Source organism: Sphaerodactylus townsendi, linkage group LG02, assembly GCF_021028975.2.
Source record: "Sphaerodactylus townsendi isolate TG3544 linkage group LG02, MPM_Stown_v2.3, whole genome shotgun sequence".
Taxonomy (NCBI): Eukaryota; Metazoa; Chordata; class Lepidosauria; order Squamata; family Sphaerodactylidae; genus Sphaerodactylus; species Sphaerodactylus townsendi.
In genome coordinates, this window is record NC_059426.1 from 151,432,236 (window position 1) to 151,448,504 (window position 16,269).

General features: G+C 41.8%; 1 protein-coding gene across 6 annotated transcripts in view; it reads right to left on the minus strand.

Annotated features, from left to right (window-relative positions):
* Positions 1–16,269, minus strand: part of EML5 (EMAP like 5) — a 110,109-nt gene that overhangs the window by 87,612 nt on the left and 6,228 nt on the right. For all 6 annotated transcript variants that reach the window (XM_048485173.1, XM_048485172.1, XM_048485170.1 and 3 more), the window contains exon 2: positions 4,860–5,019. In XM_048485173.1, coding sequence (XP_048341130.1) covers positions 4,860–5,019 — 160 coding nt within the window. The remainder of the gene's footprint in view (positions 1–4,859; positions 5,020–16,269) is intronic.

Consider the following 16,269-nt stretch of genomic DNA (forward strand, 5'->3'; position numbering starts at 1 on the left):
AGCAAGTTTTTTCTAAAACAGTGGTGTGCAACTGGTGTCGAGCGAATAACACGGGTCAAGGGCGGTGCTTTTAAGCACATGCATTTTTTTCAACACTTCCCTTCCCTGAGCAGTTTCACAGGGATGAGGGGACATGCCTCCTGGCTTCTGACCCCCGAGGCATTGCCATAGCCACGGGGGCATGTTCCCTCGCCCTGCTGAGCTGTATGAGGAAGGGAAGGCTAAGTTGAAATGACAAAAACAAGGAGAACCTTCCATGCTTTAAAGAAGCGTGCCTCTGCGGCCACAGCATCCCCGGGGCCACCTGCACAGAAGCGTGCAAACAGTCCCAGGGCTCTGCTAGTATAATTTATACCAGTATGCAGCTGCTTCCTTGGGTCATGCGGAACGGGCCAGAGAGCATCCTAAATTTTAGAACCCTCAGATGCTTGTTAAGAACTTATTAAGAACTCTGAGTTCCAACATTATCCTCTTATCACCACCTTTCTCATTTAAGAGAAAGTATCTAGAGTAAAACCCTCTTTCACCAAAAGGGGGACTAAGTTGAGAAACGACTAGGTTTTGCGACCGTATTGGGCCTGATTCAGCCGATTCGGCTTGTATTTGGGCTGAATTCATGCTGCCCGAATGCAAGCCAAATCCAAATCCATTTGAATGCCCAACTCTGAATTGCAATTCAGGCATTCAGGGGGTATTTAAAGGGAGCCCAAATCCATCCCCCTAATCCATGCAGAAGGAGGAGGATTTAAAGACAGCCTCTGGGCTCCCTTTAAACATGTGGAAAGAGTTTTTCTTTTGGTGTGGATTGGAGCAGAGGGTTTAAAGGGAGCAAGGCAAGGATTTAAAGCCCCACTGAAGCCTATGGTGGGAAAAACCAATTAATTTTCCCCACCATAGAACTTGCTGAAGAGCCTGGGAGATTCCCTGCTCTGAACTGGCTCCATTGCAGGCAATGGGGAATTTGTGCACTGTGCACTGTGCTTACACACACAGAAATTCCCCCACTGGCTGCAATGGAGCCAGTTCAGAGTAGAGAATCTGGAGACATTTTGGGGTGCCTGTGAGGGCACATTTTTAAGCTAGTGGCACCAAAATTTCAGGGTAACTTCAGGAGACTCTCTAACCCATTCATATCTGGCCTTGGAAGTGAAAAAGCACAAGAGGAACATGTATTGGAGACATGAGTCTCACCCAAGCAGAATAAACATTCATTGCATTCATCATTTTGTGCCATTTTTTCCGCAAATTTCATGAACTTTTTAAAATAATGCCATGTTGATAAAGAAACTCTCAGTGCTCTGACAAAGCAAGTCCTCTCTGCACAGCAGTGAAGAGAGAACTAAGAGAGAAGTTTGGGTGGGAAACTGTCCTATCTGAAGCACTCTGAAGCTTCTGGAAGCTGATTAGTCAGTTCCCCACAGCTGGCCTGAAACTGGGCAGTTCCATGCAGAACTGCACTGAAGACACAGCAATGAACAGACATTTGGCTCCAATCCAAAGTCAGCATAATGTTAATGTTGATTGCGGGTGGGTGGGAGAAGGAATACTTTTTCCTGTGTGAACAGAGTTAAATGATGCTGTGCTGACTTCTGAAAGCAGGAATTGTTCAGCTTTGCATCCCCACCCCCACCCTTTCATCTCAACTGTCTAAATTCTGCATTTAAACATAACATTTTCCATGGGATTCAGTAGAACAAAGCACACTTTGTCAAAATATGGAAATGATTTCTTACCTCAGAATTTCCTTTCTTCATGAGCTTCTGTGCCAGTCCAAATGTTTGGATATAGATCCTTCCTGCCAAGCAGATGGAAACAGTACACAAATCCTTTTTGGTAATGTCATTCCCTGTATACAAAGGGCTTGCCAATTCTGTCAGCTCCCACAATGATTTTGAAGACATCTCACATTTCTTTAGGCAACATTTCATTTCATCATTAAACTTGCTACATTTCTTATTAGTGTAATTTATTCAAAGTTAAAACATTGCAAACAATAAACTGACTAGTTTGAATATAGGCTGGCATAGAGAATCTCAAAGAAAAAAGAGGGGGAAATTCCCACTTCCTTATTGATCCTCTAGGCCAGTCCAGAAACCAGGAACCTTCCAAAGAAGAAGTTCGTATCCTTAAAAGTAGATTAGTCACCTTGAGTACTGTGCAATGGGTTCTTTCCAAATTCCATCAAAACCTTATGTTCATTCTGCTATACCTGATGAATGCTTGAAGAAATACCAACTGTCTATCAAGCCAATTGTGAGCAGTAATGTGAATGATCACAATCCTGGCAATAATTCTGTGTACCACATTAATTTTGCTACCAATGTTTTTCGGGCATTACACTTTCATCTTCCTTAATTCTTTTACAGAAAGCAGCAACTGAGCTTACTGCGCAAGCAAGCCCTTCATGTACAGCAAATGACAACATGTATCACTCAAAACATCTTGTACTGCCCATTCTGCTGTTAAGGTAATCTTACACCAAATATCTGGACTGGCATAGAGGATCTCAGATAATTGCATACAAGAAAAGCATCTACCTTCACTGATCTTCAATTTAAATTAGGAACTTAAGAATAAACTCAGTTTTTCAACATCTTTATCCAACTCCTTACATGCCAAAATTTATAAAAATAAAGATTATACTTATTCACTTCAATGACAGGCTAGGAAAGGCTGATCAAACAAGAGCTTCAATATAGTAACATCAGTCATGGTATCCTTTTTGCTGTTTCCAGTCCTTCTAAGCCATGCATAACTGATCACCACAATAATATTCTTCGTTCACTTATGGAAGGTAATGTTTAAATCCATATATAAACAGAATCTTTTAAAAACAAATGTTAGCAGCTAAGTGATGTGTACATTATTACCTCCATAAAGGCATTCAGCAAGTTTTAACAGTGAACTGGTCCACATCTTTATGATTTTTTTGAGAAATATATTAAGGGGGTAGCTACACATTAGACACTAACATGTGTGATCTAATTTTTTTTAACCACTTGGAATTTTGGAAAAGGAATATAAGCTGGAGAAATGGGGAAGGAATAAGGATGTTGAAGCTTTTCCCTACTTGTGCTTCTCTGTTACAAATCAACATGTGCTATGAGACTTCCAATGCACATTTGATTTTGCATACACACTTTGCAGTTACTGATCAATAATAGGCAGTTGACCATCACAAGGCTAATACATCTTTCCCATTGAAAAAAACAGTGAAAATCTAAATAACTTTAGCATGGTTCACACGTAATGACAAACAATGGTTGCCATTACATGAATGAGCCCAAAGGATCGTCAGCCTCATATATTCCATTCCCTTCTTTCCTCCACTGTTGTGCAGTTTGTAAGCAAATGCTTCTGCAGCACATCATAGTTTCATTTTGAGCCTGAACCACAAACTGTGGCTCTCTTCTCAAGGAGGAGGACTGAAACCAAGTATTAAGACTAATTTGGAATTTGGATTTGGGGACAAGAGATGAAACCGTCATTTGTGAGGGGCAGATGTGAGATAAACCACAATTTGTAACGAAAGTGAAAGTGATTCATTACTGACCTATTTGTAGGGGGAAGAGAAAGAAGTACGTGGGACCAACTATCCCCAGACTCATTCATAGTGGGAACTAATGGTTAACTCTAGCATAGTTCAGACATAATGACAACGGTCATCACTACATGAACTGTGTCTGGTATTCTCAGCAATGATTTGACTGCAATGTCTCTCAGAGTTCTCAGTGGAAGAACAAATGGCTGGATCTAATCAGTTTCTCCACTGGTGAAAAAGAGAGAAATGGGTCCTTTTCAACTACCCAACAGATTATGTTTGGGATCATGGAACCTGCATGGACAAAAGACCAGGGGCATAGGGCTGTAATAACAATTGGAACTGCCTGAGTTTAAGTGCAAAAACTGGTGGGATCCAGCTCAAAGGTTTTTTATTTTATTCATGTTATTTTGCATCACTGTGCTTTAATGTGTGACATAAAAACAAATGTGCATGAAGTTCTGGTCATTAATTGTTTAGATTTCAACTTAACTTTTAAACCAATCAATGGTGGTGAATGAATTCACTATTCAAACAGTTGATTTCTGTACTGATTCCAATATTCAATTAAATTGGGCTCCTTTAAGCAATAATGAAATTACAAGACATTGTGGGATGGCATAAATGACGTCAATGCACCCCCCGGGACCATTTGCACGGACGGTCCCGGTAGGGGTGGGGAAAACAGCGCAGCCTGCACAGAGGCTGTGCCGTCTCCCAAATGCCTTACTGTCCCCTCCGGCCTTCCAGCACGTTGCACAGGCCAGGGGACACGCCCCCTTGCCCTGCGCAACAGCTCTGGAGTCGCAGGGCGGAGGGGCGTGTCCCCTGGCCGTTCACACGGCAGCGGTTGGAAGATGCTGCTTCCGAAAAGCAGCGTCTTCTAAAGCAGCATCTTCACGCCGCTGGGGGGAGAGCTGCAGTTGCAGCAGCGCCTCCCATGCGAACAGCTCAGGACGTTGTTTATGGCCCATTCGGAAAGGGCCAAGGCTTGCTTTTCAGGTAAGATTTATTAGGAGGAGCTGCCATGATGTGTGTTTCAGAGATACTCCTGGACAAACTAGATTGGTCAGTATGGAGGTGAAATACACGTTGTATACTGTAATTCTGCTTTCTGTATATTAAAATTATGCAGAACCTGTTTTAGCTAGGTGGATGAGCTTGCATTTTTCTTGCTATTTTTAAATGTCTACAAATACAAATAGAAAAGTTAAACATCTAAATCAATTCATCTTCCAGAAATAGGCTGTACATCAGTATACAGAAGGCTTGTACACTGTACAGTTTTGACACTAGAAAACAGAATGTATAAACATACCTGCCCATCTAAGTCAAATGCCAAGCAAGCTATACCATGTGTGTGAACATCTTTCATTACTGATACAGTCTGCACAGTGTATGAGTCCCAGACGCAGATATATGGCTCTTTCCCAACTTGACCTGTTGCCACCAATACTCTTTCAGGATGCAAAGCAAGACTTCAAAGAAAAAAAAGAAAAAGAGGGAAACATTAATGTTAAAACTTGTAATAATTGCTCTGGATTCAGATTAACACTAATCGCTTTCACACACATTAAAAATATTACTTTGATTTTCCAGTAGTAAAAAAATGTGTTTCTCTAGCAAAATCAGCAAACTGTACAATATCATCAGGTATTTAAAAAAAACCTTTTAACAGCCATGATTTGTCTTTCATTGTTTTTATTTTTTCTTTAGTGTAATAAATCTATACTAGTTAAATGAGCCATTATCTGTCTGCTTCAACACCTATGAAAGTTATTTCTGTACAAAAAACAAGAGCAAACAAGAGACAGCTTTGAAACCAAAGGGAGAGTGAATCAGGTCATTGGGGCTCTGATAAATTTAATTTTCTCTTTCCTTCCCTGCCTGGAGTGCTAGTAGCAATCTAAAGATAGAATTGAAAACTAATTACAACTGGCTAAGATGACTGACTAATGGGACAGAATTTGTTAGCAGTTAAATCTTCAACTCAGGCTATAAGCAGACTTCAGATGAAGCAGACATCTGTGAAACGGACCAAGATAGTGAAACGGACCAAGAGAACAAATTAACTACTATAATTAGAATATTAGGAAAATATGACCAAGTTCCAAGAAATTAGGCAGATGGCCTGTTTAGACTCACTGGAAAGAACTGTATATTCTACACAAGATGGGGGAGGGGGCGTGATTTCCATTCAGAGTGTGGTACATCACCAATAACAGCGCAGCTCTAAGCAGAGTTACACCCTTCGGAGGCCACTCAAGTCAATGGCTTCAGAAGAGTATAATTCAGCTGAGGACTGCACTTCAAGAATAATAAACATGAAGTCAGGGTGGGAAGAAAAACATTGTTACCTGAATCAGAGAGGGGAAAAAACAGTTCCAATTCCTGGTCTTTATCATTACTGTGCAAAGCAGTGCTATTAGGAACTAACACTCTCTATAGACAGGCAGAGTATGGGCAGCTGGAAAAATGTGATAATTCAAGGCAGAACTACATGTTATGAGACGAAAGAAGCAGCTACCGTTCCATATTTCTGTCCCTCTTTTCTTTTCAACAACACAGAAATTATGCTGGATATCCAAGTTCACAACATTGACTGGCAGCAGCAGCAACAAGGCAACTTCGCATTACGTTAAACAATCCAAAGGAGAAGGAGAAGGGGGGAGAGATGCATGGGCCAGTCACAGCAACTGCAGCTCCATATCTGATGTATCATCTGTTTTCACTTTCATCTAACTCTGTTTTGTTTCATTTGGAACCAATCTATATAACTGAACAGGAACAGTTTATCTTACTGTTGTTATTTTCGTTGACTATATTTTTATAAGATACACACTAAGCATATTCACTTTGTTTCTCAAGAGGCTGCCTGAGAAGACTGGTAACTGTTGCTTGGTTTGGTAAATTACCGTCAGAAAACATTCCCTTTTCAATCTGAATAGGAAAAATATTTTAAAAATGTGATGTGGGCCTTTCAGGGAAGTTCATACAGTACATGTAAGGTGAGTCTCGTCCTGAATCTATCATGCCTTGCCAGTAAATCAATTCATTGCAAAACTTATTTTCCAGTGTTGGGGATGAGTAGACACCCTTTTAAGAAATCTTCAGTTTTCTGAAGATCCTTCTGCTCTTGCCTTTCTGCTTTTCTGAACACAAACTCAGAAGAATCAACTTCTGCCAGACAAACTGACTCTCTTTCAGGGAGCTGTGGTCCAATGCTATGATTTCCTATGATCTGCCAGCCTGGGAAACTGTAAAAGATTTTCCAGTTGTAGTAGCAAGTTATACATAACATAGGGGTGCTGTGTGGTTTCCAGGCCGTGCTCTAGCAGCATTCTCTCCTGATGGAAACCACACAGCACCCCAGTGAAAGCCTTTGACAATACATTATACATAACATACATTAACATACATACCGTGTTTCCCCAAAAATAAGTCCAGGTCTTATATTGATTTTTGCTCCAAAAGATGCATTAGGGCTTATTTTCAGGGGATGTCTTATTTTTTTCCATGATTTTGTGCCCTCCAGATGACCAGATCAGCTGCGCCGGGGAATCTGTAACTAGGGCTTATTTTTGGAGTAGGACTTATATTTCAAGCATCTTCCAAAAATCCCAAAAAAATCATGCTAGGGCATATTTTCGGGGTAGGTCTTATTTTCGGGGAAACAGGGTACATACATTAACAGCCACATGTCTAACCAAAAGGACATTGTTCACCTCAAGTTTATCTTCAACCACAGTCTACAACTGAATAGTACAGGGTTTTACACTTGACCTTTGACAGGTAACTAAAAGAATGCTGTGACATGATCCATCATGAATAGCAAAAACTGTTCTAACATTTCAGCCTCAGAACAAATATAACTACATCATATAAAAAGCAGTCTCTTCCCCTCTTATATGCCTTATCAGCAAGCCAGAATTTTTCTCTATAGAGCAGCAACAGCTGCTTACTGAACAGTTCTGAAAGAAGCAGAACTTTTGTGTGATATTTGCCACACTTGGCAAGTAAAGGGCTCAAGAAGGACAAATTAACATTAGAAGAAAAATCTGTGCCAATTAATGTCTTCCTCTCTTGTGTCTCAAAATAGCTAGCAAGCAAACACAGCTGCCAGCCCCAGTCTTTACTCTTCATAGATCACCACATCACTGCAAGAAGGAAACTGAGATGGTTGTTCGTAAGGACCAAGACACTCAGAGTTCTCTCCACAGTCAATAAAAAAGTCATACCTTGTTATATAAAATATAATTTAAAATAAAGTGTTCTCATCCAACTGTAAAGCCTCAGCAGGCCATACAAAAAATAATTCACACTGACATTTGACATAATTGCAAACCTACCTACTGCCTTTATGCATTATACCTGTTTACCAATCTTTCAACCCTCCAAGCTGAAAGCAATATATTGTGGCCTGGCAGGTGCTGTATTTGTAGCCTCAGGCAGACCTTTAAACAAAAAATGTATTAGCCCAGAGGTCCACAAAGCATTTTTAATTTGTTAGATGAAATCTTGTGCAGGTCTGCATTAGACAATAAAAAGCAAGGAAACAGAAACAAGAACAGTGGAGTTGAGAATACAGTGGTTTTCAATACTACTGTATTAGTATTTGGGTCTAGGGAAGAGAAGGGGATTACTGCCTGCTTCAGAGGGACCTTTCTCTTCCCCCTTGTTACTGCTCTAGCTCCCCCCATGAGTAACTCCTTCATTTTCCCTCTTCCACCTTCCCTGTATCCACTACTGCATAAAAGGGGACACTGCATGTTCACAGAGCTGAATGAAGAGCATGCACAAACAAATATAAAACATAAAATGTCAGCAACAAATCAGAAAGAGTCAATTAAGAGAAGAAAAGGAGAAAGAAAAATTGGGAGCAACATGCTGGTGCAGCAGCAGGGCTCAGCGTCTTCCAGTTTAATGAACCACTGCTGTTCAACTGGTGAATGGGGGAAGAGTCTATCAAATGTAAAAAATTGAAAATGGCATCTTGGAAAGCCATCAAGCCCCATTTTTCCGCATCTCATTCACAAGTAGCACGGCAAAGAAAACAGAAGTTGATATCAATAAATATACCACATTTATACTAATACCTCCTACCAACTTGGGTGGCTACCCACCTAGACATACCTTCCTTAGGGAAAAAAAGAGAAAATAAGCATTTTAACAGGGCTCCTTTGTATGTCAGAATGCACATATGCTACCCTTTATGCTATGCTATCTTTTTTATATATGTGCCTATCTTTATTCAAGAATTTAAAGTGGCTGTTCTAACAGTGTTGGGGGAGGAGGAAGCAGCTACCAAGTAGCTACGGGGCAGCAGAAATACTGGAAGGTGACACTGGTAGAGGATCTTTCATAGACAGAATGGATGATTGTCTATAGCTATAGTTGGTATCCTGTGCTCCATTGGTGTTTGTGTGTGTGTGGGGAGGGCGGGCATTTTGCCTTTTCCATAGGTGCTTCTGGGCTACATTGTGGTTTTTGATGGCATAACTTTCTGCTGGTTCGTGGGAGCAACCCAAGGCTAGTTGGGTTGGCCAAGGCAGTGTTTAGCAACCTTGGGCCAAGACACAAAAGTGGGTCATGAAGACTCTGAAAGTGGGTCACAGACCAGCCCTCCCTAATGGCAGCTTCTCCTTTTGAATTTGTCAACTTCTCACATTCTCATCTCTGCCACCCTCTCTGTAGCAACAACGAGGGGGGAAAGCCTGTCTTACCACTAGTAACTTCATGGCAGTAGCAGAAAGAAGGGCAGGAGAATTGAGTGGGAGCCATTCAGCATGCCATGGAAAAAACAGATGCTAGCAAGAGCTATGTTCTTGTTTGAGCTAGGTACTATCTAGTACTGCTCCTTCAGCAACCCAAACTCCTGTCCAGCCCCTGAAGTGGCTCCCTGCCATGCCCTCCATCTACTGTGGAAGATGTGGTGCACCAAGCCCCTTGCTGTAATCCTCATCAGCACCATCTGCCATCTTCACCATCTCCCCAGTTATGATTTTTGACATATCAATGACGTTGTTAGTTCATAACATTCATGCAAAGTGTGATGTGGTGGCTTTTTCCACATTCACATGGACCAATCCATTTTAAAGGGCCACTTTAAAACATAATATCTGAATCCTTTGAATGTTTCAGCGCAGAACATCAGATTCTCAAAACCACAAAATGACACTTGAGGAGATACAAAGCTACATAAAAACAAGTACTGGATCTGCCAGAGATAGAGAAAAGGGACAAGGGCTGACAATAAGCATTTTTCTTTTACTCATAAACATTGTGTACTGTTCTTTGGAAAAAGAAAAAAATCATATAGTATATCCTTCCATTTTTTTCTGCAAAGCAAGAATACCAAAGGGAAATGTAAATGAAGAATTAGACACTCACAGCCCTATTCAAGAGGCAAGCCTATTCAAGAGGCAAGCAGCCACACTACCACAGCTGTGCCGCCCCGTCCCACTGCTCCCAAAGAGGCTTTCCGGCAGCCTGGGGAGGCTTCAAAAGCATTAAAGGCTCCCCGTTGCTGAGAAGCTCCCATTGGGCCCAATAGACTAACACAACCCTAAAGGGTGTTGTAAGTCTCAAGTTCCAGCCTCTGGTACAATGAGCTGAATGGCTGGGAGGGATCCAACTAACATTGGCTCCTCCCTCAGCCATGCCCACAGACTGCCCATTATACTAGAAGCAGCAGGGGTGCTGGAATGCTGGGGCCTTGTCCAGTGCTATGTCCCAGCACTGGGGAGGGCCATGGCAGCTGCACACCAGCAGTTTCACCCCTCCACCAGCATATGTGCTCCGGGGAGGGCAAATTTGCCGACACAGCTGCACACTGCTTCCACAGGCAGATCCCCCCCCCACACACACACACACATACACACCTTTGGATGGGACTGTTTGTGACCTAGTCACAGGAATTCTAGTACACTGAACAATGTGCGCCGCACTAATCGGAAAACTGATACAGAAACCAAGAGCTCTGATTTCTCCATTGTCTTTAAAGAAGAGAAAATCATAGATTTAAATATCAGGTTTATCGAATAAAAAATACTATATTTCTTTTTTTAGATAATAACAAAAATAGCATTTTAACTCCTTCAATAAAATAATTACAAATTTAACTTCATAGCGTTTCGCGCGGCCAAGCTCAAGATGGCGCCCTTAATCGGCGACTTCCGGGGATCGCCAACATCATTCCTAGGAGCCATTCACAGGCGGCGCTTGCTGCTAAGCAGCAGCGCCCGACCTAACCAGCTTCGGCCCTCAGAAGTCCCAGGGCGGCGTTAGCTTCTGAAAACAACCCTTTAAAGGGTTGTTTTTCCAGAACAGTTTGTTCCCGCGCAGTGCGAACAGCACCACCAGGAACACGCTTTTTCCTTCCGTCTTGCACTCTCTTTAAATTCGTCGGCCTGGCAGCGGTCGAGCCGGAAGCCGCTTCATGCGCTTCGTCCTCTGACCCCTGGAGGTCGGAGGGCAGCGTGGGCGGGGCTTCGACGGCCAGCAGGCCGACGACGGGGACAAGGTGAGTGGGACGGGGAAGGGGGAAGAGGCGGCTCCATGGGGAGCCGCCTGCCGCCTGCCAGCCTCTCCAGAGGCCGTCCGCATGCTTGCATGCGAACGGCCCCCGCCTCCACGCCGGCAGAATTCTTGCCGGCATGGAGGCGCCTCCACGGCCGTGCGGAAACAGCCTATGACAGTAGTGAGATAGCCACAAACCAAATGAAGGGGAAAGATGCAAGGGGACTGGTGACAGCTTTATCATCATGTACAGCCCTACCTGGCTCCAGTCCCCTTGCATCTTTTTCCCTTTTCCTTTCTTTTTGGTTTGCTGACACTTTTTTTTTTGTTTGATGTAGCCCTTCACTAGTTCCTGTAGTAGTTCTTGATGTAGTTCTTCACTAGGGACACATCAATCATTGTAACCACTTGGAAGATACAAGGCCTATGCATTGCAAACAACCTCTAAAAGTAACAGCAATTCTAAGCAGAAGGAATATTTTGCAGATCTATTCAATGGAATTTGATCCTGCAAAAGTGTTCTTAGGATTGCATGTTACTTTGCAGTCCTGGCTCTATGGAATGGCTCTGGAGTCTAAGATACATAGTATCAAGACCTGGAGAAAGATTCTGCCAGCATCCCATGTTTCTTCAAGGTCACCTCTTTACCTTTTCGCATGTGAATGAATGGAAGCCATTAATGTACATGAAACAGTAAAATGTTCCATATTTGGTTCAATTGAATGATAGTTAAACTTGATGCCCACATACAGAGCATCCTTATCCTGACAGACTGCAGACTATTTTGACATGAAGAACTCAAGGATCACTGGGAAACTGAATTGCTTCTTGCTTGGAAAACCAGGAATCGGTATCTCTAATGTTAACAGAAAAGTTCAAGTATCACTTAAACTGGTACAAGTTTTATAATTGTAATACCTTTCAAATAGTCGGAAAAGAATTTGCTAAGGAGATTGAACATTCTGGAACAGAAATGTCTTTGGTTGCCCTGCATGACCATCTTTGCCAGGAGAATGACATGTCTTGGTCATCTTCAGTACAACAGAACGCTTCTGGAAAAGCTGACTGGGTTGGGAATGGGGGAGGAACTATGGCCCCTTCTGCACACACAAAATAATGTGTTTTCAAACCACTTTCACAACTGTTTGCAAGTGGATTTTGCTATTCCGCACAGCTTTAAAGAGCACTGAAAGCAGTTTGAAAGTGCATTATTCTGCATGTGCGGAATGAGCCTATGATTTTGTTTAGCTGACTAGTTCCAGAAGGTGATACTGGAAGACTGTAGTTGGCCCCATAGCATTTAAATTATAGGGACCTGCAAGGGTCCATCTTGTTTGCCAGGCTTCTAACTACTATATGAAACCACTTGGAGACATCATCCAGGGCTACCTACATACACATGACATTCAACTCTAGTGTTAAGCAAAATAATGGGCTTTATTCAAATTGGTGCAACACAGACATAAGGATGTTACTCTTTCAATTTTTTTCAATATTTGAAAAAATGAAATTTTGCACAAAGTAAAATCAAATAAACTAGACCATTTAATAGTTCCAAATCAATCTTATTACACCCCATCAGAAAAACAATCCAGATGGAGAGAGCTTCATGGCGGCCACAGGCGGTGCAACAAAGGCAATGACGCAATGCCTCTGAAGGGGCTCTGGATGGCATGGAAAGGAGGGGAACTGAAAAACCCTGCTGCCGCCCAAATAGCCCCATCAGCTACACAGGTTCACACAACATTTTCTGGTGGTGCCATTCTGCAGCCACAGAGGAAGCTTGGTGGAAGTCGACTAAAGTCAACTCCACCTCTGGAAAAAAACCCACCCCCTGCTGTGCTGGCATGTGCTCAATGCTGGTGTAACTCCTGGGCAATAGCCACTTTTGGGTGTGGCCACCCTGGAGCTGTGAGGCACCCGCACTTTGGTATCTTTGCTCTCCCCAATAGAATAGGTGTTCTTTATGCCAGCAGGGTACGCAAACAAGCATATTGGAGAGTTAGTAGATTAATCTGAATAGAAGTATAAGGAATATTTTAGCAAACATAGCAATAAGGAAAAATGCTGAGTTTATATATCGGTGGTACCTAATACCAGACATTTTTCTCAAAAAACCAAACACACACTTTCTACAGCAATGTTCTTTGGAGATGTAAAGGACATAGGAGATCATTTATTCATATACCTTAATTACTCAATTATAAAAACCTTGTGGAATAAAGTATTCAAACTAGTGAATGAAATTCTGCAAATAGAAATACAGAAAGACCCTGGTACAGCTGTTTTGATATTACGCCCAAAGGGATATCAGTTAAGGATGTATTTAGCATGAAATTTATTTAGCACAGCCAGAATGTTAATGGCCATGGCATGAAGACAGGAGAAATGGTTAAGGAAAGTCTGGTATCTGATGTTCATGGGGAAATAGCTGTGTTCAAAGTTTGAAAAGAAGATAAACATGTAAAAATATTTACACAACTCTGCACAACTCTTTACTATGCATAGTTATTTATTATATATAAATACATTTTTAGGGGTAGTTTTGCATACTGTACTTTGTACTTTTAATGTATACTGCAAAATAGCCACTTGCATTTATTTATTTACATTATTTATAGTACACTTTTCACACAAGGACCCAAGGCAGATTACATAAGGTGAGACAATACAGCCAACAAAATGGGACATTCAAAAATAATGAAATAGGATTCGACTTGTACAACCAGCCAGAAGTCTAAAAAATAGAACTAAAACAAAGTATAATTGTTAATATGACACAGTTAATGATGCAAAATTACAGGATAGAACTCACAGCAAACTATGCACAGTCCCCAGACCACATTCCCCAGTAATTTATCCAAGTATTTTTGTGAAGGCTTTTGTACTTTCCTTTATGGAGCCTTTTTTGTACAGTTTTGTACAGTATGCATTTGGTAAAGCTAAAGCAAAAAAAGCTGAAAAAACATGTACTCACTATGGAACCAAATATGATTAATTTAAAAACAAAATCAAATTAAGGTATATTGGAGGGGTGGGTGGGATGCTAGAATAATCAAGATATGAAGAAAATGTAAGGCAAAAATTTTTACAGGATTAAAGGGCATCTTAGAGATTCTTTACAGAGATGGAAATGATAGAAGAAAACAGCTGCCAGTAATCCAAGTACAAACTATAATCAGATTTATGCCCGAACACTGACTGAAATAATTGTACATGCTGATCCTGTGCTAACTGATTATTGTGAGGTCTTGTATGTATCACTTTCTAATAAAGGACTTAAATAAGTAGTGTTTGGGCTATGAAAACTTAATGGATTATTGTGACTGATTGCAGAGAAAAAGTTAATTCAATAAATGCAGGTCTGTCTAAAGCAGTACATTTAAGTGAGGCATAAAGACCTCACTAGGAACAGGATAAGCCACCTGATTTGTTGTGATATCCTGCACTTTGACTGGCTTAAAAATTTGATGATGCACAGAGGGAGAATATTTCCCTGTGAAGAACAATCTGAGGGGCTTTTGGATTTCAGAGTTCCTGGTGTAAAGAGCTAACTGCCTTAGTTGCACTCAGTTATCTCTGAGGAGAGTAGTTCAGACAATGTGTGAGACTGGTTCTGCTGATATCAGCATGTGAGCTGTGTGAAAGCAATACGATACCCAGTCTAAGAGAATTGGTGATGGTGATTTATTTAGGGGCCAAGCTGAAGGGCCATATATATAAACCAGTGAGGAATGCAGATCTGTGTGTGAACAACCCCCGCCCCATGGGCATAACGCCACTGCCACATGCTACCATTTCTTAAGCACCTCAGTCCCTGAAGGGGAAAAGGCAGGAAAAATCTGGCAGGATAGATCAGTGAGTGGTCTCCCTGCCTGAAGCTCAGAAGGTGAGGAGGACCATCACAATTATTTATCAACATGTCAATTATCAGTAATAAGCAGTAGTTTGCCCCCCAGCCCAGCTGACCCCAGCTTTGCTACCACTTGTTGCGCACACACACTGTCACCCCCACCAGCCCCAGAGCAGCTTCCAGTATGAATTTCAGCGGCATCATCACTGCACATCAGGCCAAACATGGTTCCCTGCCCCCCCCCACTGCTACTGCCCCCAGGGACCAGTGTGGCTTAATATGAAGCTATGATTAGGCAAGTGGGGGGGGGCATCTGCCACCATTTGGGTACAATAGGGCAGGACATGGAGAAGCCACTGCTACAAAACTTCTACTGCTATAAAGCTAGGGCTGTGTGGATTCGGGAGAGATGGGTCCACACCAGACCTCAAGTCTGGATGGTCCTCTCCTCCCACCCCCACCCAGACCACCCAACTAAAATATGGTTGCTGCCTGGCTACAACTGCTCAAACTCATCATTCCAACAGAGAAATGCTGTCTGAACATGGACAAACAATGCTCTTTTGTTTGAGGGATTCCCACCATTTTTAAAACCCGGGGTTAGCCCCAAGTTCACCAGAAAAACTTCCTGCTTTTTATTTGGCCCTGATCTGCAGGTCAAGGTACAGTTGACTAGCAGATATATGATATTAAGTGACATAGTTTTAGTAACGCAAAATAATGGACTAACTTATGTTAGCTTGTATCTCTCACTCTAAATTTTGATGCATTTTGGCTCTACTATTGTAAAAGGCAGCACATCCCTATTAATAACTGATTTAAAGGAAAGCAAAGTTGAGTTAAAAGGAACAATTTTCTGAGCAAGAGATGAGATTTTAACTCAGCCCAGAAGAGCCTTATTTGTTGTCTGCCTGCTGATCCTAACAGCACCATTCAGTAGTGTTAAAAGCTATGCAGATTCCTCTTCCTATCTAAAACCACCTCCAACTCTCACAGTTGATAAACCTCATAAAACAACTTTATGGCAGTGTTTTTTTAGCCCAATGATACCACAGCCTCTTCTTACAAATTCTGCATAACGTATACCATCTTTTAACAACAGCAAGGATAGTGGATAACAAGAAGTATGGCTGTATTGGACTTATTGTTGTGTGAATCTCTCAACTGTGGTGTTGAACTGGCATTAAGATGCTTCTACTTGAACCTATGAGCACTTTAGTCTGCATGGTGGCTTATATCAGTGGGATAGCTACAGTTTGTGCAGGGGATACAAGTTGCTACTTGCCAGGATTAAGATAAATGGAATTTTACTGCCATGCTGGATACTACATAGCATAAATGTGGCACAGTGGCAGAA